This window comes from Equus przewalskii, chromosome 4 (genome assembly GCF_037783145.1).
Source record: "Equus przewalskii isolate Varuska chromosome 4, EquPr2, whole genome shotgun sequence".
NCBI lineage: Eukaryota > Metazoa > Chordata > Mammalia > Perissodactyla > Equidae > Equus > Equus przewalskii.
The window spans coordinates 40927743-40954105 of NC_091834.1; the positions used below are offsets into that span (position 1 = coordinate 40927743).

General features: G+C 40.3%; 1 protein-coding gene across 3 annotated transcripts; it reads right to left on the reverse strand.

The window, feature by feature from the left end:
• Window positions 1-4859: 4859 nt before the first annotated feature.
• On the reverse strand, window positions 4860-25472 carry ASNS (asparagine synthetase (glutamine-hydrolyzing)). Of its 3 annotated transcripts, none has more exons than XM_008526808.2 (13): window positions 24320-25472; window positions 22043-22078; window positions 21114-21385; window positions 17245-17482; window positions 12829-13014; window positions 12491-12592; window positions 11663-11790; window positions 10483-10609; window positions 8340-8446; window positions 7725-7825; window positions 6506-6587; window positions 6264-6419; window positions 4860-5736 (listed from the first exon to the last, which is right to left on the reverse strand). In XM_008526808.2, exons 3-13 carry the CDS (start codon window positions 21360-21362, stop codon window positions 5527-5529), a joined length of 1686 nt encoding a protein of 561 aa, XP_008525030.1. In that variant the 5' UTR covers window positions 21363-21385; window positions 22043-22078; window positions 24320-25472; the 3' UTR covers window positions 4860-5526. The 3 variants fall into 3 exon arrangements, with proteins under 3 accessions (XP_008525030.1, XP_070471789.1, XP_070471790.1); XM_070615688.1 differs by having other exon boundaries at window positions 24128-24430; XM_070615689.1 differs by having other exon boundaries at window positions 24037-24381.
• Window positions 25473-26363: the final 891 nt, after the last annotated feature.

Here is a 26363-nt window from a genome sequence, read left to right on the forward strand (position 1 = left end):
TTTGTCTTTTGGCTGGATTAGAATAAACTGGATGAGTCAGGGCTAGCTAGAGCAGGTGATTATGAAAATGACGGTTTATGTATAAATTTGATTGCATCCAAAAGGCAAACAAAAACAGATTTGGGGTTGTCCACATTCCTTCTTACCTTTCAGAGTATAAGAGATCTTACCTTTCAGGGACACACTTTGTTTAGATATGTTTAGGATGGTGGATCAAAGAAGAGGGAAATAAAAAGTTCAGGGAAAAACATACATATATAAGCTCATACTGGCCTGTACAACAGTCATATGCTGTTAGCAAGTTAAAACTGCTTGTGAATTACCTATAGCAAACCACAGAGCTTCCATGCTGGGATTTATTGTATCCAATGACATGGCATCTCTCAAATTTGGCATCAAATAATTTGTCCACACCACTACATTTGAGAAATGCATAAAAAGTGCCGGAGGAGAAAATCATGTGTCTTGACTGCCACCTTGTGGTTTCATGTATTGGCCCTCAGAAATCAAATAAATATTTCATACCATAACAACTAATTTCTAAAATGTACCAACAATTTGAGTATGGCTTTTGTCTAGCATTAGTAAAAGTTCTCGAAGTTGAAAAGAGGTCTATGCATTAATTTCTCAGCATCTCTTTCCTAGTTAGCTAGGGCCTGAAACCTGGTAAGAACTCATATAAACTATAAATCTGATAAGCTCTAAATCACATAAGATCTAAATTTGCACAAATGATATGTGAAAATGTATGTTCATTACAAATTTTTAAAACTGAAAAAAATTATCTCACTCTTAAATTAGTAGATGTGCTAAATAACTTATGAACTACTCATAAAATGGATATATAATCCCATTAAAAATAAAGAACTAGAGAAAAATTATGGAATTATAGTTTTTCCATGCACATAATTCTATTCTATATTCTAATCCCTTGAAAGGTAACACAGAATAGGGGTTAAGTACACAGTCTCTAGAACACTAGAACCTGGGATCAAAGGTCCCACTCCAATTACTTATTAGTTATGTGAATTTGGGCACACAACCTAATGCCCATGTCCTACTTTATGTATCAATGTGGATGAGCTCAATAGTATATACCTCACAGGGCTGTCATGAAGATTGGTTATAGCTTGTAGGCCATCTTTGGCCCTTAGGAAGGGTGATCAATATTCTGGGTGACCAAAATTACCATGGCATGAATCAAATTAGCTTTCTTGCTAGAAGTCAGCCTTCCCCTTTCAGAGTGTTCCCCGTTGCTCACCTATGCCCAGGCACCGATTCCCCCAGCTCTTTCAGGCCTATCTCCTTCCGCCAACACATTGATGTCTTGGCTGTTGGTGACCCAAGGCAAAGAGGCCCCAAAATGACTGGTGAGCAAGGTATCAGAATTGCTATCAGCTAGGGTTTGCTGTGTGTCTCCCATTCTATCCTTTATGAATAGGAGGGTATGCGTTGTTCTTGCATTTATCCCACTCCTGCCCTACCATTATATAGTGAACAGGTGGGGAGGAGTTAACTTTCTGGCTCAGTTCATGAAGAGATGCCACCTCCAGCCCTGAAACAGACTTCACATCAGTACATCGCCCAGAAATCCTAACTCTGGGCTTATGACCATGACAAAACGGAATCCTTGCGTTGTCACTCTCGCAAAGGGGATGAGCAAATTTTGTGTGTAGCAAAGAGAGTGAACTGAACATTTGGTGACTGAAGGGTGGATTTTGGGAGTCATTAGTACTGTTCTCCAAGTATTTCATTTTCCTTTCTCGTACATACACCCTTGAAGTTAGGAGTGGCCACGTGGCTTGCTTCAGCCCGTAAAATGTGAGAAAAAGTGATGAGTCACTTCAGGGTGAAAGTTCTAAGTTTTGGCACATGATCCACCACTTTCTTCATCCCCTACCTTGCTGATCATGAAATTATGTGTCAAGATTGTGCTTCCTTCAGCCTGGGTCCCAGAGTGATTACAACCCCCTCAACAATGAGCAGAGGCCCCCATAGACCCAGTTTGAGCAAGAAATAACTTTTGTTATGGTAATACACTGAAAATTTGGGATGGTTTTCTTATCATCACCTAATCTATCCCATCTATAGAAAGTGATTCGCATCACTTGATCCCCTGGGAGGTAACCCTGCTCTCCCTGTTCCTGCTCCCAACTCAGTGGAGAGGAGACCCATTCCCTTGGTCTCCTAATTCACAGCAGAGACCCAGGCTGTTGTTTCATGCTGACAGTGCGAGGACAGTCAGGAAAGAACACAGAGCTCGGGAGCCAATCTGTCTGGCTAAGTTGGGGCTCCACCACTTAATAATTCACTGAATGACTCTGAGCAAGTGACTTAACCTGTATAAAATATTGGTAACAGTGCTCACCTGTTCCGGTTACTATGCCTGTGGAGGACACCACCCCAGAATGTAATGGCATCAACTATTTTTACGCTCACAAATATGAGTCAAGAATTTAGACAGAGCACATCAGGGATGGCTTATCTCTGCTGCCCATGACCGGAGCCTCGGCTAGAAGACTCAAGACTAGCAGCTGGAATCATTGGAGGCTCACACACACACTTGGTGGTTGATGCTGGCGTTGACTGAGACCTCGGCTGAGGCTCTCAGCCCGAACTCTTACACATGGCCTCTCTGTGTGGCCCAGGCTTCCTTACGACACGAATCCAAGAGAGAAAAAGAAGAGGCCAAAGCACCTTTTGTGACCTAGCCTCAGAAGTCACACAGTGTCACTTCTACTGGATTCTACTAGTCAAGGCAATCATAAAATCCTGCCCAGGCTCAAGGAGAGGGGAAATAGACTGCCTCTTTAGAGGACAGCAAGGCTCTGGAACAATCTGTGGGATCATAAATACTGCTGTGGCCATGTTTAGAAAATAAAATCTGCCACACTTTCTCCCAAAGTGCGAGTTAACTTACTGAAAGAGTTAACAGGATGAAGCACTCAGAACGGTTGGTAGATAGCCCCTGCACAGGTTGAGAACCATATGGAACCACCTCCCTACCCAGCTTCCACTCTGCTTCCCTGTGGCCAGCTGTTCCCTCCCAAGGGGACCCACTCCGAGGATCTGTTATCTCAGACTCCAGACCAAACTAAGGCAACCCCAAGACAGGAGGACTTGAGCAGGCTCTGAGTCTGTGGCCTCAACAAGATATTCCTGCAATGGTCTGACAACAGTAGGCTCAGGGTTAGTTCCTTTCCGTACTTTCCTTGTAAAAGGTTTAAGAAGCTTCGAGGCCTTATGTTAACCAAGATCATATACTTGCATATGTACAATGGTGCCTTTATAGCAAGAGATCTGAAGGAAAATGTTAAAACTCTTTAAAGCAGTGGTAGGATTTAGTTGGTTTTAATTTTTCACTTTTTTAATGTAAGTGTATCATCTTGTCAAAAACTATAAAGCATGTTTTCTAGAGTACGTATTAAGGTAAGGTGAGATAAACCTCTTAAGAGACACGTCATCCACGAGGGTGCTTGGATGGGGCTGAAAAGGCAGGACGGTATCAGCTCGTGGTCTTTTAGTTTACGCTGAAGGGACTGGACTGTCTGTGGTTAGCAGCGCTGTCTGGATTAGAAAGCACACGCCTGCTTAGCACTGAGTCACCACTATCAGGACTGTCCAGGACAACAGGCTTGGCTGGTACGTGGCTGTTGACTCATGTGTACATGCCCCAGTGGCTACTGTTTCCTCAAACCTTCTACTGTTTCAGCTGCAGAAGAAAAGGCTAACTTCATACCACGTGCCAAGAACCTTACGTAGATCTCGTGCAGTTTGAAATCCAGCGAGTTGCTGCAGTTATGGTTGACCTGCAGGACTGAGTTTGCCCCTATGAAACTGGCTGAACTGAACATCTCTGCTATCAAACTTGCCAGATCTCGTAGTCACTGCAGTTAAAAATCCAGAGTCAAACTCACATCCCCCAAAACTGGCAGTTTGTGGTTTACGACATACCTTAATCTTGCAGTATACACTGTGTAATTACTGTTAGCCAAGTTCTCCGTGTCACTTAGCTTGGCTGGGTGAGGCTGTACCTAGAACCAAATCATGCTATGTTTAAGCAATTCAAGCACCTACAAATACAAGATTATCACTATTCGTCATCCCATATGAATTAAAGACATTTCCTCAGTTTTCTGGAGACATTTTAAAATTATAAGTGAAGACCAATAGACCAATTCTTCCCATCAAGAATTCTTATATTTAGGGGCCAGCCTGGTGGCGCAGTAATTAAGTTCGCATGTTCTGCTTCGGCAGCCGGGGGTTTGCCGGCAGGTGGACCTACGCACCGCTTGGCAGGCCATGCTATGGCAGGCATCCCACATATAAAGTAGAGGAAGATGGGCACGGATGTTAGCTCAGGACCTGTCTTCCTCCAAAAAAAAAAAGAATTCTTATATTTACTTGTCATCTTCAAAGGTTCCTAATAGCTACAATTCATCTTCATAATGTATTTCAAAATTCTGTCCCCAAACAACCAATGAGCATTCAAATGAAAATCTTTTACCTGTTCATGGAATGTTTCCTTGTTATACTTTCTCTTTCCCCAACTAGGTTCAGAATGCTGTTTCCTTTTATCAGAAATACTTGCTTGGGTTGTTCCTTTAGAACAGGGCTCGGCAAACTGTGGCCCATGGTCCAAATCCAGCCCACTGCCTGTTTTTATAAACAAAGGTCTCATAGAACACGGCCATGCCCATTTGTTCGCATACTCTCTATGGATGCTTTTGCACTACAACAGCAGTCGAACAGTTCCAACAGAGGTCCACAAAGCCTAAAATATTTAGTGTTTGGCCCTTTACATAAGAAGTTTGTTGACTCCCTGATCTAGGACAATAATCTCCAGAAGAGACGTTGGCTTAACATAAAAATGAAACAATTTATTACTGTCTTACAAAACAGAACAGTCATTCACAACTAGAATATACAACTATGTCCTGGGGGGCTCTGGGGAGAAGAAGGAAGAAAAAAAACAGAACTGTCACGAACTCTTAAAAGGACTCACCTCTCTAACTAGACTTGTGACGGTTTACCTTGTAGTGCGCACGGATGTCAATTATAAAGCTGTACAACTGAAATTTATTTTTTAAAAAAAGGACTCACCCCTCCAGAGCCAGCTGTTAGGAATGCAGAAAGAACTAAGAGAGGGAAGTCACAGAGGACCACACTAAGATAGGCAAGGACAGGAAGGAGGCCATGTTGGCACGAGAATCAAACATCTTCCAGAGCAGCCCTGTCAGGAGAGTGCTTTGAGTTTTCACAAACATCAGACTGTTTCCCTTTCCTAGCTCACCTTCTGCCCTACTGTGATAGAGGAAAAGCTGCTCAGTTTCTAGTTACTCCTAATGAACAGACTATATAAATATAAATGACTATAGCAACGTTTCAGATTTAAGATATTTTATTTTTTTCACACCCAAGCAAGCCCAGGTGGTTGATGCTCATTGCTCCCCTTCCTGCCCCCGAGTCCCCTACCCTTCCCGATGAGAAGAAACATTGCCTTTCACTTTATAGCTGAGAGCATGCCTACGCTTTGGCAGCTGACTTGTAATGGGTCAGAGTGCGGGCAGAAGGGTCAGTGGCATTGATCCACCGGGGCATCCAGTAATGGGTCAGCCAGTCAGCCCGGCCTGGGTAGTGGCGCTCAAAGATCTGACGGTAGTAATAGCCTTCTTTGGTCTTAGGAGTGTTGAAGGGAAATTTCTGGGCTGCGGCTGCCATCATCGTATCATCAACCTGTAAGAAGAAGAGCATAAGAGCAAAAGGGTTTTTTAAACAGCATGGAAATACTTGTATTTAATCTGGCTTCACAAAACCAAAAAAAAAGATATGAAAAGGCAAGACAGTAAATTGTGCAAGAGATGCTTTGAATCACCCACCCCTTAGAAAATGCTAAACTATCCATCACAGACATAGCTGTGCTGACTTTTAAGGGAACACCCATATGCAGATTTCTAATACTATGGCTCTGACACGTTTACTCATTTGTGCCCAATAATGTCTGGCATCCAGCAAGGGCCCCAAATGAGGTAAATGAAGGTCAGTGATCACTGGTAACTCTCCTCTCTCTCTTTCAATTCTAGATGCCACTTTGTAATCCTTCATGCTACTTAATTCTTATAAAATTCTTTTAAAAGAAATATTGTTTATAGGGAATGTTTCCCACAGACACAAAACATTTAAACTAAATACAAAATGAACAGTTACTACAACTCTGCATCCAAATTGTCCTATTTCAGAAAATGTTTTTAAAGACATTCTACCTGATGTTCAACATATTCCTGTAAAATCCTAAACCAGGAATTCTTAACTGAGGTTATCCCATCACTGAAGGCTTCTTTAGGTCGCCAGAGAATCTCTTTAGGAATCAGATCGGAGTCCTCGAACGTCTCTCTCAGGAGATGTTTTTCTATCCCATTCTGACATGAAAAGAAAAGGAGCATCAGTAAAAGTTCCAAATATCAAAGATACGATAACAGCTTTTATCGTGAAGTGATTCACCTACCTTAGGAATTCTCATATCGGGTGGCAGAGACAGGTAATAGGAAGAAAATCGATGATCCAGGAATGGGACTCTCAATTCAAGCCTTAAAGGAGAAAAGAAGAAAATTCAAAAGCAAAATGTACATTTAGTGCCTGTCAGTTTAGATTCTTATTTAGAGGGTCCTAGCAATTCAACCAGCCTCTAAGTCATGTTAAGATTATAAAGTCATGTTTGCAATCCTCCTGATTGCCCTACACCAGTGATAAACATAAAAACCTTCATTCAAAATAATATGTATTATCTCATCTAGCAAGTGACCCAAACTGTGAGAATAATTTACTTTCTCTTCTTTGAAGAGCTGAACGTGTATCTGAAAAAATAGAAAAAGTTAGGAATCAGAGTGACCTGATCATTATGGGTGTACTTTGCCTAGACCTCTGACTCTAAGTTTCTCTTAGGTGAGACCATCTCTCATCCTATTAACAACTGTAATGATTCAAATCAGTAGTTTTTACTACTAACTGATTAATAATTTACATACAATATTAAATATAAACCAATGTTGCACAGTGTTTCATCAAAGGCCACATCACCTGTTTCCTGAATCCTGGTGATGGCAAGCAGATAGGGTAATAACCACGGATTCAGTTCATTCCCCAACCCCATATTTAATTATTTCCTAATCTAAGTGCGACTTTATAGAAGCAACTAAAACATTTAATGTGGGTTGTTCATTATGTACAAATAAGAGTCTTCAATTCTCCAACATGACCACCTAAAAAGTGAACTTTAGCCAAACAAAAATGATACCAAAGAAATCTGGTCTCTATAATCTAATCAGACCCTTGCATCTTCGTTGTCCCATCCCCACACTGGGTTCCCACAGCATCAAATAGGCATGGCAGGCGCTCAACACTTGTTACTTGGAGGTGTATTATCTTTACTTCTCTTAAAAAGAGCTGCATCACCTGCCCTCTCGGTTGTTCAGATGTGGGCAGAATGTTATGTTCTGAAGTGGGGAACTCCGCCTTAACCAACCTGCGGGCGTCCCCACCATTACCCACAGTAACACTTTGAATTCAGCCTAATTCCTTTGCGGCCAAGTTAAGAGAAAAGCTTCATTTTCTCTCTAAAAGTCATACTTTGCAACTATAGCCAAGTGAAAGGAAAAAAAATCAGCTATTGAGCTTTTTGTCTGCTGTGGTTATTTTTACAATTGCTTCTGCAAATACTGAGTTACCCGTGGGCAGCAGTAGTTCGATCCGCGCGGAGAACGTCAAACAGATAGAGTTCTTTCAGAAGCCTCTCGCTCTCCTCCTCGGCTTTCTCAGGCGAAGGAGCCTATTTTACAAAGAAATAGCTCAAGTCACAAATACGCCCACAGCTTTGCTTTGGGCACACACATAGTTTTTATTTCCTACACTTATACGTATCCCAACACCAAAGGTGGGTAAGACAAAAGGGAAAGTTTAGGGAAGGGAGTAAATGCTTTATAAAACAGACCTTCCCTCACACTGAAAGTGTTAGTGTTAGAACAAATAAAATGGACGCCCTGTGCAAGAACTAAAATTCCACAGGCGATGAAGAAACATTGGAAATGTCATTCTCATGCTTAACTAGTGTTAAAGGATGGAAAGTATCTGACACTATTAAGACTTCTTTGTAATCCCTAAAAGAAATACAAAGCAGACACTGTCAGATTTCTTCATATACCTCATAAGATTTTCTTCATATGCCTCATAAGATAGTCAAAAGTGTTACTGCTATACTGAAAAAAACCGACGATAGAAAATGGTCAAATAATTCATACTTCTCTAATCCTAGCACCAATCTCCTTCTGCTTCAGAATGCCTACCTTGTGAAAATATATGTAACCCTGAGTAAGTTCATCCGAACCTTCTCCAGAGAAGATCACCACGCTATCCGTGTTCTTCCGAATGTACTTGGAAATTAAGTACATACCTTACAAAAGAGACAGAAATTATGTTAATGTCAGCATAACCCTCTACCAAAAATGCCTTTCAGTTGGCTTTTGGGAATAATTGCAGGTTTTGCTATTAGATTGGACTCTGTATTAATATAAAGTTTTCAAAAATAATGACCTTATATCCACAAGCCATTTATATGCACAGTAGTCTCCCCTTATCTGATGTTCCAAGACTCCCAGTGGATGCTGAAACCACAGATAGTACTGAACCCTATACATAATATGTTTGTTCCTTTACATACATACCTATGACGAAGTTTAATTTATAAATTAGGCACAGTAAGAAATTAACAACAATAACAATAAAATAGAACAACTTATAACAATATACTATAATAAAAGTTATATGAATTTGGTCTCTCTCAAAGTATCTTATTGTACTGTACTCACCCTTCTTGTGATGATGTGAGATGATACAATGCCTATGTGATGGGATGAAGGGAGGCGAATGACATAAGCACTGTCATACAGCCTTAGGCTCCTACTGACCTTCTGATGATACGTCAGAAGGAGGATCATCAGGAGGATCATGGAGCCATGTTGATGTCCATGGTCACTTGAATACAAGCACTGTGATAACCAAGATGGCTACTGAGTGACTAACGGGCGGGAAGCATGTACCGTGTGGATACACTGGACAAAGGGATGATTCACATCTCAGAAGGGACAGACTGGAATGGTGCAAGATCTAATCATGCTACTCAGAATGGCGTGCAATTTAAAACTTATGAATTGTTTACTTCTGGAATTTTCCATTGAATATTTTTGGACCATGGCTGACAGCAGGTAACTGAAATCATGGAAAGCAAAAGCGAGGATAAAGGAGGACTACTGTCCTTAAATCCGAAAGTCACAGTGTTATAATGATATAGCCGAGAACCATTCCACAATTTTATATACAGGTTTTAAAATTTTAATGCTTTGAGACCAAGACTGTCCACCTTAAAATTTTGCTAAAGTGAACGATGACTCAAATATCTAAAAAAAAAAATCATACCTTTCATGTAAGTATTACTATACAAAAATAATAAGAGTTAGGGTTTTGGTAGTTCAGCTTTAATTTTTTTCTGATGCTCTCCAGCCACTAAATTTCACATATAGTTAAGAATACTATATAAGTTGTTACAACATGCCCATCGGCTCCTGCTTTACATCCATGTAAACCAGTATTTGTTCTCAACCATTTTTTCATTATTGCCTCCCTAGGAAGCCTTTTTAGACTTTTTTTTCCTAATTGTCCCCCCCACACACAATAAAATAATACCACAGATATGGTATTATATGGTATTATTATCTATATCTTCTTATGTACTAGGGCCCTTTGGAGGGCTATAAACCATTTTAACACCTAAGATTTTTTTGCCCTCCAACAACCAATTTTTCATCCCATGGGGGCAGTGTGACCCCTGTTGAGAACGCACGCTCTAAACTCTGCAATGGAGCCCTGTTGGATTCTGAGTCTCTTAAAAGAGAGGCACATGTAAGCCAGTAGCACGTTAGTCTCGACCATGCCGGATCAGTCTGATCTGGAGTATACTTCTGATCTCAGGATGCATCCACAGAGTAAAACTAGGAGTGCTGGCTGGGCAATAATACCTACTCATTGATAAGTTGTATGATGAAATATTTACCAAAATATATCTAAAATGAGTATTCTTTATAGAAAATGAATGATAACATAGACCTATTTCCCTATTTTATACAGACTATAGCCCAAGAAACTTTATTCAGAGAAATCGAGGGGGTGGAGGGACGCACAGAAAATATGTATCTACTCTTTGGAAAAATATAAACAGCAACACCATAAATGTGGAATCTTAACTATGTATTGTTCCCTTTACTCCAAGAGATTCGGGGAATTTTCTTAAATGGTCTTAAACAACTGCTAAGGTAAGAATTTGATTTGCATTCATTCTTAAATATTTAAACTGTTGCCTGAAATGTTTTTTAAACCTGACACTTTTTCAATATTAAAAAAACCTTATTAGTATCATAATGGTAAATATCTTACCTACTGAAGCACGAACTGTAGTGATATCATAAGTTTCCAAAGAAAATATGACCTCATCCAGGGCCTGAATGCCTTCCTCAGAGTTAAAGAGGACTTCATGGTGTTCACTCCCAATATGATTTGCCACCTAATTATATAAAGAAATATCCATATACTTGTTATTTAAAGAAAAGAACTACCCTCGAAAATGAAATAGGACAGTAGTTCACAACACATAATGAAGCAACAATGGTGGAAAACAAACAAGGCAAAATAAGGGAAATGTTCTCTGGGCCACCACATACAAGCCCCATCGAGTCAGCTTCCTCGCCTCCCATAGCCTCTGCCTCCACTGAACTACTCAGAAGCTCTTACCACCCCAGGATAACCCAACAATCAGGAGGCTTCCAATTAGCATGCCCCCACCCCCCGCCACATGCACACCTATTTTATCAAACCCATCATCTTCCTCTAGTCCCACACGGTCTCCCATCTAACCTTGCTCTCCTTTTGGCCCTCTTGCAATGCTGAATTTTACATGCAGGAAGTTATTCCTAAATGAAAAGGCCCCTCCCCTCATTCTATTTTCTTGGGCTATTTTGGATTCTCTTGGCATCGATCAACTTGCTTTGGGACTGCTCTCCAGCTCTTTCTCATCCGTTCTGTGTAAGTTCTTCCAAAGTAGGAATGAGGTCCCCTGCACACTGAATGTACACGATCCCCTCTGCTCACAGGGACAGTGCTTTATAAAAAACAAAAAACAGTAACAGCTACCATTCACTAAGTACTTACTACATGCTAGGTTCTATTCTACACACTTTATATGAATTATATAATTTCTACCCCAAAACTATCCCATAGTAGATACTATCACTCCCATTGCGTACGGTAGGAATTGCGTGATAGAGCTAGGATTTGAAACCAGCAGTCAGGCTCCTAAGCCTGCCATCTTCACCACCATGGCATACTTTCAATAGGGCAGAATTATTATCAGAGGGTTTTTGTGAGGACTGCATAGGCTGTGGCAGATAAAGGTACCCAAAATACAGTGTACTACATAGTTGATATTCAACAAGCATCATTCCATTTGAATATACTTAACTTAAAACAATTACCTGAGTCAGCATAGCAGCAGCAGGACAGAATTCATTCTAATAGCAAGTCTGTCTTAACTACGTAACTGGCAGAGACAGAGTCTTACCTTTCTAGCAGCTAGTAAATCAGGACTGTCTTCCATGCCGATCGCAAAAGTCTGCAGAGGATACTGTACTTGGGCTGCTTTTAGCTGCTTCAACAGAGTGGCAGCAACCAAACTGGAGTCCAAGCCCCCTATGAGCAAGACAGCAAGTGGACTGGTTACATGCCTCGCATGGGAGGGACAGGAGACTGACATTCCTGTTAAGCACTGAGATCAGGGTTTTATCATTTAAAGTCCCCAAGTTTTATAAACTGAAAATCAACTTTAATGAGAGAAAAACCTAACACATAACCTGTGACAATGGGAATAGTATTTGAATTGGTTAAAAATCACTGCCCAGGGCCGGCCCTGTGGCCGAGTGGTTAAGTTCACCCGCTCTTGCTTCAGCGGCCCAGGGTTTCGCCGTTTCGGGTCCTGGGCGTGGACATGGCACTGCTTGTCAGGCCAGGCTGAGGCGGCGTCCCACATGCCACAGCTGGAAGGACCCACAGCTAAAAATATACAACTATGTACCAGGGTGCTTTGGGGAGAAAAAGGAAAAATAAAATCTTAAAAAAAAAAAAAATCACTGCACAGAATTCTAAAGAATGTTTACTAACTCATTCACACCAATAATATAATGATAGTGTAACTTTATTCTATTACTATGACTATTAAATGGCGCTTACAAAAAACTTTTTCATCCTATAATGGAGGAAAGATTAAATCATTGAGTAAACATTTATAGTCAAAACCTCAGGAATAGCTACAAAACATTTAACATTAAACAAATTAAACAAAACATTAAACACACATGCACTAAATATAATTAGGTTTTTTAACTGACTTCACCTGATAAAAGGCAGCCAATTCTTCTGTGCGTCATCAAACGTTTCTTAATGGCATTGTCAAAAAGGATGCGCAGGTTGCTCTTCACAGTTTCTATCTCAAAACCTAAAAACACATAAAGTAAATGAAAGAGCTCCAGAAAAGACTAGGCTGAATTATTTACTGAAATGAGGTACACAATCATCTACATCTATCTTGATGGCATTTACTCAATGCTGGCCTCTGCCAAATCCCTGAGTGTCGCCTCCAAATTAAACAGGAACTAGGTCTTCCAATCATTCCAATGACATGAGAATATTTTTTTTCCTTCGGGGGACAGAGGTGGGGATTTGCTTGATTACCTGGGAACAGTTTCTCCACACTGTCATAGAGGGCATGCAGAGGCTCATCTCTACAGTGATGAAATTTAACCATTTCCACTGAGGCAACTTTGCCATTTGGCTTTAAATCCAAAACTTCATAGTGTCCTGGGAGAAAAGGCTCCACTTTTAAAAAAGGAGTCATGGAGTGCTTCAGGTTAACGAGACCTACAAATTCAAAAAGATAATTATTCAGATTAGGATCACACTTCACAGTAACTTTCACAATTAGTTAATATCCTCTAAATTCCTATTTATTTCCCTTTTTTAAATACAAATACATGTCCATTCTGTAAGCAGAACAGGAAAAAATTTTTAATCAGCCAAAGCCCTACCATCTACTTACTAGAAAGATAGTGGTACAGAGAGGTATAGCAAAACCACAGGTTAATGGTAATTCAAAGCAAGAGGAAAATCTCCAATGTTTAATTTCTTCTCCCTAGCTGGAATTTCTGATCAAGAAAATCTATTTTCTATAACAAAGCAAGCAAATACAAAAAGAAGAGATACATTATTAAGCAAAGAGATGGATTTGAAACTGTTAATTTTATGATGACTGGAAGTCATTTCTTTGACATCACTGAGGTATTTTAAGAAAATAGCCATGGTTTCCAGTCATTTAACAAGCAAAATGATCCACTGTTAGATACTTTAAAATCAGATATTAAGAAGTCAGGCATCTACCCCTTAACTAGTTATTATACACGGTGTGCGTTAAACGGTATAATCTAAATTTCCTCAATAAGTTCTCCCAGGGAGTAACCTGATATCACCATGATCACAATGTCTTATTGTAAATAGTAACAGCTTATCTACACAGAATACTCATTATGATTTAGAATTTGGTTTGTTAGCCCCATATTCTACTGTGTAGTGTTGAATTCAAAGACCCTATGGGACCCCATCACTAGCTGGCAGACCTCAAGAGAGCCACACAACCCTTGTAGGGAACAAGGAGTAATTAAAAGGTTTTAAGCAGGGAGTACTATGATCAAATGAGTTTTTGATACATTATTCTAAAAGCCTTGAGAAAGGAAAACTGTTGTAGTACTCTAGGTGAGACCATTTGGTCTGGAAAAGACCAGTATTAAGAAGGATGTAAAAAATATCAAGTCAAGAAATTTCAGAGGATGTGACATTACAATTCCATATCAAGTTATAATCAGGCCCAAAAGACAGACAGCGGAAGTAAGGAGTCTGCTTTTTTCCCTTGTGTGCTCTTGGCTGGGCTTCCCCAATGCTACTTTAGGTAAATAACAGAGATACACGTTCTTGGCCATTTGATCACACTACAAATGCCTGAAAGGCCAATTCAGGTATCAGTACCCACACTGTGACTAGTGTCCAAAGGACCCTCTTATTGATCTCATTATCCTTGCTTCAGCCAATATTAAATCTGAAAACTAAGTGAGAAAGGATTTAAGGAATGAGGCAAAAAGAGACAGGCAGGTGGATTTGATTTTAGGATGTTACTGCTGTCTAGCTAAGAGAGAAAAGACGAATGTCTTCCTCAAGTTTACTGTCGAAAAAGGCTTAAGCATGATTTGCAAGTATTTTCTTCTATTCTGTGGGTTGTCTTTTCACCTTCTTGATGATGTCTTTTGCAGTCCAAAATTTTTAATTTTGATGATGTCCAATTTATTTTTCTCTTGTTGCTTGTGCTTTTGGTGTCATATCTAAGAAATCTTTGTGAAATCCAATGTCACGAAGATTTACCTCCATGTTTTCTTCTAAGAATTTTGTAGTTTTAGCTCTTACATTTAGGTCTTTGATCCACTTTAATTTTTGTATATGGTGTGAAGTAAAGATCCAACTTTATTTCTTTGCATGTGTATGTCCAGTTGTCCCAGTACCAGTTGTCAAATAGATTAGTCTTTCCCCATTGAATGGTCTTTGGATCCTTCTTAAAAATCAGTTGACTACAGATGTATGTGTTCATTTCTGGACTCTCAGTTGTATTCCACTGGTATATACGTCTATCCTCGTGCCGGTACCATACTGTCCTGCTTACCCTTGTTTTGTAGCAAGTTTTGAAGTCAGGAAGCATGAGTTCTCCTACTTTGTTCTTTTTCAAGATTGTTTTGGGTATTCTGGGTCTCCTGCACTTCCATACAAATTTTAAAGTCAGTTTGTCAATTTCTACAAAGAAGTCATCTGGGATTCTGAAGGGAATCACATTGAATCTGAAGATCAATTTGGGCAGTACTATCATCTTAACAATGTTATGTCTTCAATTCAGGATCATGGGATGAGTTTCCATTTATTTATTTCTTCTTTCAACAATGTTTTATAGTTTTCAAAGTAAAAGTTTTACACTTCTTTTGCTAAATTTATTCCTAAGTATTTTACTGTATTTGAAGCTATTGTAAATGGAATTGTTTCTCTTAATTTCATTTTTGGATTATTCATTACAAGTGTATAGTGTTCATTACAAGTGTATCAATCAAATACAATTGATTTTTGCATATTGATCTTGTATCTACAACCTTGCTGAACATAATGGGTGAAACATATGGGAACTCTGTGCTTTCTGTTCAATTATTCTGAAACCTAAAACTGGTCTAAAAAGTAGTCTGTTAATTAAAAAACAGTTCTTTTTCATAAACTGATCCCAGCAGGGAAAAACAAAAAGGGCAAAGGAACTGAATAGATATTTCTCCAAGGAAGACATACAAATAGCCAATTAACACAAGAAAAGATGCTGTGGGGCTGGCCCCATGGCCAAGTGGTTAAATAAGTTTGCGCCCTCTGCTTCAGCGGCCCTGGGTTTCACTGGTTCGGATCCTGGGCACGGACATGGCACCACTCATCAGGCCATGCTGAGGCAGTGTCCCACACAGCACAACCAGAAGGACCTACAACTAGAATACACAACTACGTACTGGGGCATTTGGGGAGGAGAAGGAAAAAGAAAAAAAAAGATTGGCAACAGATGTTAGCTCAGGGCCAATCTTAAAAAAAAGAAAGAAAAGATGCTTGCCATCATTGTCAACAGGGAAATGCAAATCAAAACTACAATGAAATCCCACTTCTCACATGCTAGGATGGCTAGAAGCAAAAAGTCAGATAATGTTTGTGAGGATGTGGAAAAATCAAAACTCTCACACACTGCTCGTGAGAATATAAAATGGTGCAGCCGTTTTGGAAAAGTCTGGCACTTCCTCAAACAATTGAACATAGACTTACCATAGGACCCAGCAGTTCCACTCTCAGGTATATACCCAAGAGAAATGGAAACATATGTCTACACAAAACCTTTTACACAAACATTTATAGCAGCATTATTCACAACAGCCAAAAGGGAGAAACAACCCAAATCAACTGAGAAACGGGTAAACAGAATGTGATATTATCCACGTAATGGAATATCTTTTGGTCACAAAGAGTAAGTAGGGAAAAAAAAGTAAGTGAAAAGTAACTACTGATATGTGCTACAACACAAATCTTGAAAACATTATGCCAAGTGAAAGAAGCCAGTCACAAAAGATCACATATGATATGATTCCATTCATATGAAATGTCCAGAATAGAGAAATCCATAGAGAAGTTTAATGGTTGACGGATATAGAGGGTTGAGTAGTGACAGCTAAAGGGTAACAGGGTTTCTTTTTGAGGTGATAAAAAAATTTCTAAAATTGACAGGAGTGTTGGTTGTGGATATCTGTCAACATACTAAAAAGCACTGAATTGTACACTTCAAACAGGTGAATTGTATGGGATGTGGAATTATATATCAATAAAGCTGTTTTTAAAATGCTAAATAAATATTTGCTAAGGCCATAGCCATGGCATGGCACTATAGTGCAATAATTGCAGGGCCAACCCTACCATGTTTACAATATGACATAAGAAAGCTTGACAATCGGGGCCACCCTGGTGGTACAGTGGTTAAGTTCACACACTCCACTTCAGTGGCCTGGGGTTTGGAGGTTCGGATCTTGTGTGTGGATTTACACACCACTCATCAAGCCATGCTGTGGCGGCATCCCATGTACAAAACAGAGGACGACTGGTACAGATGTTAGCTCAGGGACAATCTTCCTCAAGCAAAAAGAGGAAATTGGTAATAGATATTGGCTCAAGACCAAATCTTCCTCACCAAAAAAAAAGAAGAAAGCTTGACAATACATATGGGATCAAACTAGATGCAGAACGTAGCGGCATAACAAAAATTAAATGACTTTACTATAGATTCATCCTTCAAGGATTACAGAATTTAAGTGCTGAAAAGGAGGGTCCAACTCCTTGGTTAAAAAAAAAAACCTCAGAGGGTCCATGACTTACTTTAGTCAATTGTAAAATTTTGGATTGCCCCCTATGGGATTTGCAAATATGACCTAGAAGAAAACACAAAATCAAGAGAATAATGAAAACCTATAGAAAAAATTCTATCATTACCTTTAGCTTCTGAACACACTGCCAAAAACCCATCTTCTGTCATGGCTTTAAACAAAGGTCTGACTCCATAGGTATCTCTGCCCAGGAACACTTTCTTATTGGCGGTATCCAGTAAAATAAATGCAAACACCCCGTCCAACATACAAACTGTTTGCTCAATTCCTCCTTTGTCATAAAGATGAAGGATTATCTCACCATCCACTTTGGTCTGGTACTCAAATTCAAAATGGTGTTGCAACTTAAGGAAGCAATAGCAAAATAAAGATGTTAGAATCCTTGTGCATTCACTAATAATTTTTTATTGCAAAGTTGCTTCAATGTTTCTGGGCTCTATAACCATTTCATGTACTTTAATGATTTAGAAGAACCATGGCATTATCAGAATATAGCTTGTTTGAACTCACAATTCTACAAGTTCTTTATAACATAAAGCTAAACCTGTGAAAATTTTAGTTGCATTCTGATAAACTGTAGCGGCAATGTACTAGAACACGTAATGTGTGGAGGGAGGGAAATGCACATCATATACATACTGTGTACATAATACATATATATTTACAAATATATGTTAAGTTAAGCAAATAGGTTGCTCAGTTGCCATGACACTAAAAGTGTGTCCTCCACAACTGTGAAATTTAGGTCTGGGAATACAGTACTGGCTCAGGTTCTTCCATTCCAGCCTCAAAGGCCTACCTATGAAAATAGAAAGCAAAAGGACAAACATATTTGGCACTATTCCCTGACAAATAAATGATTCCATCACAATGATGGAGACACATGGTCCAAAGCAAAGCTGCTGGTCCCTGTGGGAGGACTACAACATCCAGTCCCTCCACAGCAGTGGCATTGAAGCTACTTCTACTTCTCACTGGCAGACAAAATGACAGTGGAGCTTTACTACTCCACACACCTGAAAGGAGCAGCAGAGACCGTCGCTGCCACCACATGCAGAGTGAGAGGGCGTAATTAAGGTAAGCCCGAACTCCACGGCTCTCCACCACCACCACCAACAAACTGGGGAGGTGAAAAGTCCTTGGTGTGTTCCTCCTTCTCTGTACTTACTCATATTGCTGCCTGACAATGGAAATAAAACAGGTTCACATAAACAAAATCAGGTGGAAATCCTGGATAAATTTAAACAGTTAAAACATGTTTCTAAATTTAAAAAAATAAATCTATATGTTTGTATATGTATGACCTATAACACATGCTTCACCATCTCGCTCACTCTATAAATTTGTGAACGTTTGTCTATAAGCCCCCACAGAACTGTCCAAAAATGGGCTTTGGCCGCCTCTGGTGACTACAAAGCCACCTCCTGGTCACCCCTCCCTGCTCTGAGACACCATCGGAGACCATCCGTCACTAGCAGGTGGGGTTTGGAAACAGTCTTCTGCTGACTCTTCTGAGCTTAAGTATCTGAAGGATAAACGACCCTAAAGCATCAATGATTTTAGCAAGTTAACAGCTTCCCAAATTCATCCTCCCCCACCGTGTCAGGGCCACTCTCTGGCCTAAACCTTGCAAGCAATTTATTGGTTAATCACTCCCATGTACCACTTCTTACTCTCCTGAAACCACACATAAATAAAAGCTGCTGTTAGATAAATGCCCCCAGGTCTTGCCACCATCCAGCAAGCACAGTGCCACTGGACTCGGCTGCAGGCCCCTGACGCTCCCGGCAGGAAGCAGGCCTCCTTGGCGCTCCAGCTTTACTCAGATTCCTCCTCTCCTTGACTGTCCCCCCTCCACTCCCAACACACCCCTGCTGCATTTCAGCAGTGGTAGTAAATTTTATTTTCATCAAAAGAAGGGCTTGGAGCTTATGTTCCAGAATACTCTATAGAAAGCTAAAATGTCCATTCGGCTCTTTAGACCAATTTCTAGTTGCTCCAACCACAGTACCTTAGATGATTGGTAGAAGCAATGGGACTTCTCTGCTTTTGAAAATACAACATATTTGGCTAATTTAGAATAGAAATATTTAACTTTTTAACACAATACACAAAAGCAGCAATGCTGTTCAAGTAAAACAAGGAATTTTCTATCTCATTTAAGGTGAAAGTCAGGCTAATATTGCCATAATGCAACCTAACATTCTCACCTATACGGTCCTAACTGAGCTTAGGAAGAAAGAAGTTTTCACTGCTCCCTGCCTCCACTCCCACTAGCATGAAACTCCATTCTTACCTTTCCTCTTCACCATTGCATCTCCAAGCACCTAGAAAAATGATGCCTGGTGTATAGTAGGCCCTTAATAAACGTATGAAAGGAATTTACTGTATAACTAGAAAAACTTGTTAAATGAGAAGTCGATTATTGAACATGTTCCTATAAGCAGACAACAAACAATGGCAAAACCTAGTGTTCAGAGATAAAAATGTCCAAAAGGTGGCTAGAATATAAAACCCTACCCATGAATGATAGGCATATATCAGTTAGGCTCAAAAAAATACAGAGAGACATCACAACCAAACGTATTAACTCTGAATGAAATCTGGCTGAAAACAACAACAAAAAACAGCTATAAATACAGTCTTGGGATATTTAAGGAAATTTAATATAAACTGGATATTAGATGGTATTATAGATTCTTAGGTTTAATAACAGTACTGGTGTTAGGTTGAAGAATGTCCTTATTCTTAAGAGATAAATGCTTACATATTTAGAAGTGTCATAATATCTGCAAAATAGTCTAAAATGATTCAGCCTAAAAATAAAGTGTATGTGTGGGAATATATATAGAGACAGACAGAAGGATAAAGCAAATACAGCAATATATTAACAATTATTCAGTCCAGGTGCTCATTGCCTTGTTCCTTTTTGTAAATTTGAAATTTTCAAAATTAAAAGTAACTTGCAAATCTTGGATTAAAAAATTTCTTATGAAACACTAGCCAAATAATTCTAGATTGGAAGGTTCTTAGCAAACTTGGCTTCCTTGGGTCAGAATTTCCATCCCCTCACCCACTCTCATTTTAAGAGTGAGCTTTAGCAGATTAGAAAGCTGTTCCAATTTTAATGCTGCTAGAAATCCTACTTCTTACGCTCTACTGCATCTGGCCACCTTTCTGTCCTTTAGCTCTCATGAAGTGAAGTGTGCAATAACAACAAATATCTTAAGTGCAGCATTAAATATGATCACCTCCAAACTATTAAATTCTACCCCTGCCTTAAAAACCCTCAAATCTCCCTGCTCTGAGAATGATATTCTGACTCCTTACCATGGCTACCAAGTGGTACTTGATCTGGTCCTGCCTAACTTCCCCATCCCACCTTGCCCACCTGCCATTTGTTCTCTTACAAAAATCCAGGGCTTCACATGCAATTCCCTCCTCATGAAATGCTCTTCCCAGCCTTGCTAGCTGACCCTTATCCAGTGGGTCTCAGTTCAAGTGTCAAGTTTTCAAGAAGCCTTCTCTGACCACCCTTCCTAAAACTGGATCTCCCAACTCCATCAGCTCCATTTTCATGCTTTCAGAATGCCTATATATGTACAGATTTTTTTTTGGTCTCCTCCCTAATAAAATAAGCTCCATTATTTACTACTGCATCCCTGGCACCTGACACAGAGCCTACCACAGGCCCTAATTAATATTCAGATTCATCACAGAGAAAAAAAAGATTCTAAGAGTTAAAGAACCTGAATTGTAATCCCCATTTTATACTTTTGTGTGTGTGTGACCAAGTCATTTCATCTCTTTGTGCATCAGTGCCCTCTGTCTATATAATTGGAGCAAATGAGATAATGAACATGGAAAGTATTTTGAAAAGTAAAAAGCATTTCACAAAATATATAAAATTATTATAACCAACTAGCTCTGAGGTTTAATCAGATCCAGATTATCTTCTGGTTTCATTTTGTTTACCTTCACGTGGTTGTAGATTTCACCGTTGTAACAGAGCCACAAATAAGGATATTTCTTCACTCGAATTGGCTGCATTCCAAACAGCTGGTCAACCACAGCCAACCGGTGAAATCCAAAGCAGCAGTTGGTGTATCCATTGACATTCTCAAAACGAAATGCATCTGGACCCCTGTGTGCAATCTTCATAGCACTCAGACACTGAACAGCAAGGCAGTCATCGCTGCCAAAGAGGGCCCAGATGCCACACATGGTGCAATGGAGCCGCGGGCTCTCTATGGAGAGAAAAGCAGCCCCATTAAATACTCAATATGCAATCCAGGTCTGTAGTAAATCTCGACTCCAAAAACTTGCATAAACCACTTCAAAGACTGAAATATAAACCATCCTATCTACAGTAGTTTTCCATTAGCTTGGCAGGCTAAACGACTTAATTTACTTACAAGTATTCAGAAAAGACGGATGACCTTTACAGCCAGCCGGCTATAGCAGCTTAGCACCCAGTTAAAAGTCTGCATCTCTCTCGCCTTACGTTTGGTCAGCCAGAACTGCGGTGTTCAGGCCCCATTCTGTTCTGCATCCTAGGTTTACTCCCAGGACACAGACACACACATAGGCGAGATCCAACCTAGCCAGAGATCCCAGCCCCTCTCTCCATCCCAGAATCTCAAAAGCCCTCAAAAATCCAAGAGACTCTCCAGATTACTACAGTCTCCGCACAGGTCTCCTCGACAATTAAATGCTCGCTCTTTACCTGTACTAACTGCGCACAGAATATATCGGGAGTAGAATAGATGATCACACCTATAGATCGATTATAGACCTGATAGATCTGATAGATTATAGATCTATAGACCTGATAGATCGATTACACGGCTAACGTGTAATCGAGATATACAGCACATATAAGCATTTCACAACATCTAGCTTACCTCTAAGTGATTTATTCCAACGTGATAAAAGAAATCCTAAAGAGAAAAGAAAGCAATATTATTTGATATCAGATATCCTGGTTTTATAACAAAAAAAAATTTAAGTTGACAGAGATCAAAATGTTCACCATCAAAATGTCCTAAAATGACAAAAATGTTCTCAAATGTCTTTGTCTCAAAGCTGCCTTGGCCAATAAGAAAGCAAAGTAGGTGGGACATAGAGAGCAACATCTCTGAACAACAACTAGGTTCACCCCTGTGAACCAAAAAGCAAATAATTCAAGACAGTTACTTTACCAAAATATCTGTAACTTGGAAACTATTTTGGTATTTTTTTTAAATGCAAATTTGCAGCAAACGTCTAGATAATTTGAGACAAAAACCATAAAGAAAAAAACATATGTTCACTTTACATCACTCACTTCGCGCAATCCTCCCAGGACATTTCATTTGCATCTAAATGAACCAAAGCTTTGTTTGGCCTTTTAACCAGACCAGATCAAATTAATGGAAAATGGTATTAATTAAAGCAACTTGGAAATGAAGTATCATATGTCCTATGCAGTCCCTTCCAGGCACTTGGCCAAATAACCTATAATGAGATATTTACTTTGAGATTTAGTGGGAAAATTCACTGAGATTTAAGTGAGATGACTACTGATAAGCCATCTACCTTTGACTCTACACCAACTAAAACTGGCTAGGAAGTGCTTTGAAAATCAAGTGAGGTCATTAATCGTTTACCTAAGTCTTCCTAATGCTACATAGTAAATCCCATTAGTAAGCGTGGTCTAGGAAACAGACATTAATTACTAAACTGGAGGGGGAATAAGGGAACAAAGTTTGTGAAGCACACTTATTTCTCCAGCAGGAAAAAGCAAATTAAAACTATCACTATTAGTTATTTTTGCAATCAGTCTAACTTGCAAAGGTCCTACTTGCAATGTTTTCTCCTACTGCTGTTACCTGTTCCCAGTAATTTTCCTTACTTCCTTACAAACTTCTAGAGCAGTGCTGTCCAAGAGAAATGTCAGCCACATATGCAATTTTAAATATACTAGTAGCCCCACTAAGAACATTTTTAAAAGATGAAATTCATTTTAAATATATTTTATTTACAATATGCCGAAAACAGTATCATTTCAACATGTAATCAGTATAAAAATTGATGAGATATTTTACATTGCTTTCCTCCCTTAAGTCGTCAAGATCCAGTGTACTTTACACTTACAGCCAACTCAATTCGGACTAGCCAGCATTTCAAGTTCTCGACAGTCAGTCACATGTGACCATACGTGGCCATATGTGGCTACCGACTGGCCAGAGCCATTTCAGTGCATTTAATTTCTATTCCTCTTACCAACTACTTAAACTTCACCATATCACCTTATTTTTATATTAAGATCTCAGTAACCAACTCCTGGACAGGTTCAAGGCCTAAGTTAATGCTAATCTACCTTACAATCAATGAAAAAAGAGTTATCAGTGCTTTTAAATTATTAGTCAAGCACCCAGGGCAATGGGCAGTGAAGAAATAACGTAGCCCACGGGCCAGGAAGAAAAGCGTCCCATTGTTCGAAATAGTAACATTAATCTGAAGCCAGCCCTACGGAAAAGATACCCATTGAGAAAAGGCATGCCAGTTCTTTTGCCTTTTTCCATATGGCGCCGCCTGTCGCCCTAAACAAATCTCTTCTTGGCAGGGCTTGCTCAGCAAGCCACTTGTTGAGTCTTGCAGTCGAAAGAGAGTGGGGGAGGGGGGAGGCTAGGTGAAGAGGGGGAGCCGTGGGGGAGGGGGAAAGAACAGACCCCGAGGCCTGTCGCGACCAACAACCCCGAGACCGACCCTCCTGAACTAAGTGACCGCGTCGCCCCGAATGCAACCCAGGCCACCTGCACCCTCCAGCCCATCCGCAGCAGGGCCCCCGGATTGCGAAAATTCCCACAGGACTCGACGCAATCTAGTAAAAAATATAAAATTTACAAAGACCAACTTAGGCCGCTGCCTTCTCTACTGAGCGGTCCGGTCTCCCCGCTACAGTTCACTCGATCCTTCGCTCCGGGGACCACGAGAAGTGTCCTCACCTGCTGGCTCCCAGGTGCGCAATAATCGGCCCCACCCCTCTACCCGGCAGCAGCCGCAGCAGCCGCGGGCGCCCGGCTCCGCGTCCGCTCTCCCTTCTGCAGGGCCAGGCTGCAGCGCATCCTCCCCCACATGCCGGGGCAGCCCTGCGGCACGCGGGGAGGGCGCTGCGCCGGACCGAGGGGCCGACTTACCTGCGCACCGGCGGGGAGGGCGTGGGAGAGGCGCCGGCTGGGGCTGCGGAATGCGGGCTGCTTGGAGGGCCTCCTCTCACTTTACACCGGTCTTGCTCCTGTAATGCGTGCGGGAAGTTTCATCATGTCCGCGAGGACCAACCAGCATGCGCAGGGGCGTGCCCGAGGTGCGAGACTGCTGCGGGGCGGGGCTGGAGAGCGCAGGGCGGAGGAGCAGGAAGCAAGGAGGAGGTGTTCGGTTTCCAGCTCCTTAAAGTGTTAATGCTCCTGCTGAAGGATGCCTCAGAGGTCGGGCCAGCTGCCCCGTTTACCTCTAGGTTGCCTTACCTGCTGTTCTGACAGAGGGTTTTCTGCACTTGGTTTGTTCTTAGGGAAATTATTACCAAATTTACTAAAGCATCCTCTCTGCAGCAAATCTCCCTCGTAACCTTTATTACGAAGTCTTTAGTCTTTACTTGATGACAAAGTACTTTACAAAGTACTTTAGTTCCTCTTTACTACTTAGAGGGTGCCTGATACATAGGTGTAGATAAACCAATATTTGCTAAATAAATAGGCAGATCGAATAACTGGAAGGTCTCCTCTTTTTATTAAAAACAGGGTAGATTTCTTTATGTTCTTCTGCCTCAGGCAGAGTTAAATCTATCCTTCCTCTGGATATACAGCTCAGTATATTTGTGTTTTGTTATGGATCGCCACTAACTTGTGATGTGGTATTCTCGGACCGGATTGTTACCTTCCTGGTTGTGTTGACTTCTTCGCTTTTTGACTTCTAGGATCAGCTCAGTGGACGCTACTGGTAGATCCCCAAACATGTATTCAATTCGATTCGATTCATCATTACATTTGGCTGTCGACAAATTTCTCTTTCAGGAAAAGACTGAGTTCCAGTCTGAATTTTACCACTACCTAGTGATATGACCATAGGTATGTCTTGTAGCCTTTTTAGATTTCCATATTTAAGATAAGGAAATTAGAGACTACTAGGGGTCCTTCCAGCCCCAAAATTCTAAGTACTAAAGTGATGGGAGTTCTTTAGAGCCATGGCACCCAAGGAGGAGAGTTAATATTTTTTCATCCCTACGGTATCAATCTATCTCCCTGAAACTCAAAATAACCTTGCAATTTGGATATTTTTACATTAGGCCCGGTTAGAAGTAAATTATCCAAATTCATACACCTGATGCTTGTAGATCCAGGATGGGAAATCAGGTTTGTCTGGATCCACAGGCCATTCTCTTTTCATCACATTCTGCCCCATGGAACAGAATGGCAAGAAGAGTGGGGTGCACTGGATACACTGACAGAAGAGCAAGGGGCGGACATGGCCTCTCTTATTTTTACTAAACATTAATGATTTCCATTCAGGATTAAATTTTTTTTTCCACATTTCATCCCCATTCCTATATTGGAGCATTACCCATAAATTAGACTTTTTTTCCTATTTATTATCTGCATTGAGAGTTTCAAAAGGGAGACTCTCCATTTTAAAGGGTCTGTTGAACTGGTACCAGTACTGCCCTCAAATTTATTATGCAGTGCAGGGAAAGACTTGTCCTCAGAAACAAATGTTTAGGCCTAAAATTTCTTTATAAAATCTAAGTCAAGTTAATAAAGGAAGCCAAAATAGATCAGTGGTCCCTAAACATTTTAAGTACAAAGATTCCTTTGGGATTTCAGAAAAGGTTTTCTTGACCTGACCCCACAAGAAGATAGTGTGCTTTTATGTCCCTTTGATAGAGAAAATATACCACCGTGGTAAAAAACCAAAAACGAAAAGAACAAGGTATCATGACTTCATTACACTCTTAAATAAATTTGTATTTTATTAGCCACATCAGCCCCCCAAAATATTGAGAAATAGTAAAATTACATGTGCAAGACATACTAAGATCAGACTACAGCCAATGCTTGGAGAATATACAGGTTTGATATCCCTATATAATACATTCCCAACTGGTTCAAAAATTGCCCAAGAATATAAACTCCCTAGGCACAGAGCCTGCGGTGGACACTTAGTAGCTGACAGGCAAGAGCAAAGATG